Consider the following 4,197-nt stretch of genomic DNA (forward strand, 5'->3'; position numbering starts at 1 on the left):
CCTTTTGTCTTCAATTTTAGCAGCGAGTGATATTAGTCAGAAGAGATTCAGAGCTTCAGAGCAGTCATTATGTAGCAAAACCGAACAAGACTCTGTCCTGCTTAAGGATGGCTCAGCATGTGGTAAGCCTCACCCCCACTCTCATTATAAAATCTGCCACCCAAGTCAGTGTTTTGTAGTATGGACTAAGAGCCTCCCCGCACTTCTACAGAACCAAGCAGTACCAAGCAGTCACCAAGATTCCATTAGACATTTAAAATTTTCAGATGTACTGTCACTATTAAATGCATGTATTTGCATATTTGGTTAAAAACAGTCCTCACACAGTTTAAAATAATAAAAGCTGGAGGAACCAATGTAATTTTGTTTTCATATTTTGTCTAGTTCACAGTTTGTAAATCAACCGTGTATCCCCATGAGGCAAGAAAGCATAAGGAAGGCACTTATCCTGCAATAGCACCCCACTCTCTGGGAAATGTGGTATCTGACGGTACTAGGTTCAGATGGGACTATTAACAGGCCCATAGTTACAGATCACCAAGCAGGTAGGAATTGGGAGGGGGTGAAATGCAAGGTGGCAAATGCTCTCCTCATCTACCCTTTCTAAAATTTACAATGTTCTTACATCAACTATTTTTTCTAAATTATTTTAAAATGGCATGCAAGGAGGAATGGTTATCTTGAGAGAGGCGATTAGAGCGTGGGGCCATGTAGAAACACCAGGACTCGGTGTTTCCAATTCTCAGGTTAGTATTTTCTATATTCTGTCATACCTCCACCCTGCTGGAAAACCAAATGGTTAGGCCTCCAAAGATTATCAATGCAGATAATTAATGAGGAAAACAATAGAGAGGTCTCTGACACATCCAAGCACCTTCAAAATGTTACACCACCTCTGAACTCACTGTCTGTTTGAATTTTCCTGACTGCGACTTTTATCTCGCACCTCAAAGATATTATGAAGATAAAATTCAGAATTCTTTTCAGTCTATCATTTCCTATACTTACCTCCAGCCCTGACTTCTTTACCTTGCCTAGGAGTCAGAGACACATTTTCTTCCTGTTCACACGATCACCGAGAACGCAGTTACAAACAACAGACAATAAACTGCTCCATTAAAAACTTTTTATCACATCTATTATTCACTGCAGATGAATATAATTAACAATGTAGTTTGGTTAACATAAGAAAAAAAGCTCTCCCTTTCCACAAACCACTGTATTAATATGCAATGCACAAACTAGAAGTAGCCACGCCTTCGTTTCACTACAGAAAAGTGCTACTCAGAGTGATGTCCCCACCAACGGACATGGAGTGGAACTGTGGAGAGAATCCCACAGTAACCGGTCAAGTAGCACCTGGTAAGAGAAGGCTTGCATGGACTGTCATTATGCAAGTGCTCAAATGGCCTTCGGAATCTCAGCTAATCAAGTCTACAATTTAGTCCACATTCCCTTAATTTTCAAAAAACAAAAAAATCCAAAAAACAAAAAGCAACTATACACATTTGATAGTTATATTTGCATTATCCCCCATCCCAACTGATTATTTAGAATCTTATCATAAAACTTTGTAATTAAGTGCTTTTGTCTATTTGAAACCTAAAAATGTATAATTCACCATAACAACTAAAACACAAGAGTGACATTTGTTAATTTAACAATAAAGTTAGCTCAGGGTTTTTTTTTTTCTTATTATTAGAAATAAAAGTGTTACATGGTGATACTTGAAAAAGAGAACTATATAGATTTTTTTTTATAACAAGCATAAATGTAACACAAAGATATCAGAGTTTAAGACCAAAGCCAACAACCTTGATGTATGAAGAAGTGGGCTATTTCATTTCATTACGGTATCTTTCACAGCTGCTATAATGTGTCTGGCACTGATTCCAAACATATCCAGTAGTTCACTAGGTTTCCCGCTTCGAGGCACTTCTGTTACTGCAAGTTGATGAACGACGATGTCAGGCTCTCTAGAGATGGCCGCACACACAGCTTCCCCAATGCCACCTTCTCGGTAGTGATCTTCCACGGTGATGATCTGGCCACCTGTGGCTTTGGCACTTTGGATAATGGTGGCAGCATCCAGAGGTTTGATAGTGAACGGGTCAATGACACGGATAGAAATCCCTTGTTGAGAAAGCTCATCAGCAGCCTCTAAGGCTTCATGCAGAGTAACCCCTGCTCCAACAACTGTCACCTTGTCGTCTGCACTGTGGCGGATCACCTTGGCCTGTCCAATCACAAAATTTTCTTCAGATGCATAAATAACCGCTAATTTGGGCCGGGTGGTACGAATGAAGCACATCCCCTTGGTGTTGGCTGCCAGATAAACGGCGTGTTCTGTAGAGACAGCATCGCTTGGATAGAAAATAGTGCAGTTGGGGATGCTTCTGAACATGGCTAGATCCTCCAGGGCCATCTGGGAAGGTCCATCTTCTCCAATAGACACCCCGCAGTGGGAACCAACGAAGTTGACGTTGGTTTGAGAGATGGCTCCCATTCGGATCTGATCAAAGGCTCTGGTCAGGAAGGCAGCGAAGGTACTAACGAAAGCAATAGTTCGCCCTCGTGTGGCACACCCCAGTGCCACACTTACCATGTTTTGCTCAGCAATGAAGCACTCTATGAAACGCTCAGGGTGCTCTTTCTTGAATACCTCCGAAAAGGTAGAGTTTTTCGTGTCGCCATCTAAAACAATAACTCTTTGGTTAGAGTGGCCCAATTTAGCCAGAGCCACGCCGTAGGCTTCTCGGGTAGCTATCATGTCTCCCAGTTTGTAAGCAGGCAGAGAGGTCATTTTCGTATTGGATATGCTGATCCGGGGTGAGTCTTCAACAGGGGGCTTTGGGGTGAGATTTCGGTTTGTCTGTATCTGACTTTCAATTAGTTTGACAATTCCATCAACTCTGTCTTTCGGCATAGGCTTTCCATGCCAATTTTCCGCATCCTCGACATTTGGAATACCTCTGCCCTTGAAGGTCTTGGCAATCAGGGCCGTAGGTTTGTTCTTGACTTGAGCTGCTTTCCAAAAGGCCTGGCAGAGAGCTTCAACATCGTGACCATCCACCACGTAAGTATTCCACCCAAACGCCTGGCAGCGCGTCTCATAGATGCCGGTACAGTGCTCTAGGGGTGCTGTGCCGCTTTGCCCCAGGCGGTTCACGTCAAAGATTGCCACGAGATTGTCCAAGTTGTAGTGGGAAGCAAAGGCCAAGGCCTCCCAGACAGAACCTTCGGAGGACTCACCATCCCCCATGAGGCAGAACACGCGGTAGCTGGCCTTGTCAAAGTACTTGCCGGTGTAAGCCATTCCGCAGGCAGCACCCAGTCCTTGCCCAAGGGACCCCGTTGCAACATCCACAAACGATAGCCGAGGGGTGGGATGACCCTCCAGGTCGCAGTCAATTTTTCGCAAGTTCAGCAAGTCCGATTCACAGATACGGCCCACCTCCACCCAAACCGCATAGAGGATGGGCGCCGCGTGGCCCTTGGAGAGGACGAAGCGGTCGTTGTCGGGGTGTTCGGGGTCTGCCTGTTTGTACCTCATGGTATGGAAGAAGAGCACAGCCATGATCTCGGCCGCACTACAGCACGATGTGGGATGTCCGGAGCTGCAGGCACACGTGGCCCTGATTGAGTGGATTCGCAGGCGATTGGCCACATCCTGAAGCGCCTGAAAGATGTCTGACTCCAGCTTGGCATCTCTAGCCAAGGCCATGGCTGCAGGCTGGTCGCCTGCGGAAGACCAGGAAGCTCAGCGTCTTCAGTGACCTTTAACCTGCCCAGCGACCGTTGAAGAAGTTCTGCGCATGCGCCACTGTTTAGAGGCTGCACACGCGCACAATTGCTTTGTTGCACACAATTGCTTTGTTGCGCACAGTGTCGCAAAGCCTAAGCCCCCCCCAACCCCCAACCCCAGAATTTTTAATGTTCACTTTTTCATTTTCAGGCTCAACATTACTAAAAATAATTAAATTTTGCATTACATCTCCTTGAGGCAGAAGCTCAGAATGGAGTAATGGTCTCATACCCATATATCATGCTTTGGGAAAAATATTTTAGATACTATTGTGTCCTTTCACCTACTAACACTTTAATTTTTAAAAATTCTTTAATTTTATTTTTACATGAATGCGTGTTTTGTTTGCTTGTATGTCTGTCCACCACCTGTATGGGAAGTGCCCGAGCAGC

The 4,197-nt window shown here is 44.7% G+C and overlaps 1 protein-coding gene across 2 annotated transcripts; it reads right to left on the reverse strand.

Annotated features, from left to right (window-relative positions):
- Positions 1–1,733: 1,733 nt before the first annotated feature.
- On the reverse strand, positions 1,734–3,752 carry Tktl2 (transketolase like 2). Of its 2 annotated transcripts, XM_032919322.1 has the most exons (2): positions 3,494–3,670; positions 1,734–3,379 (listed from the first exon to the last, which is right to left on the reverse strand). In XM_032919322.1, the coding sequence occupies exons 1-2, from the start codon at positions 3,575–3,577 to the stop codon at positions 1,841–1,843; spliced, it is 1,623 nt and encodes a 540-aa protein (XP_032775213.1). In that variant the 5' UTR covers positions 3,578–3,670; the 3' UTR covers positions 1,734–1,840. The 2 variants fall into 2 exon arrangements, with proteins under 2 accessions (XP_032775213.1, XP_032775212.1); XM_032919321.1 differs by having other exon boundaries at positions 1,734–3,752.
- Between the last annotated feature and the right edge of the window lie 445 nt (positions 3,753–4,197).

The sequence above is a fragment of the Rattus rattus genome, chromosome 13, assembly GCF_011064425.1.
Source record: "Rattus rattus isolate New Zealand chromosome 13, Rrattus_CSIRO_v1, whole genome shotgun sequence".
NCBI lineage: Eukaryota > Metazoa > Chordata > Mammalia > Rodentia > Muridae > Rattus > Rattus rattus.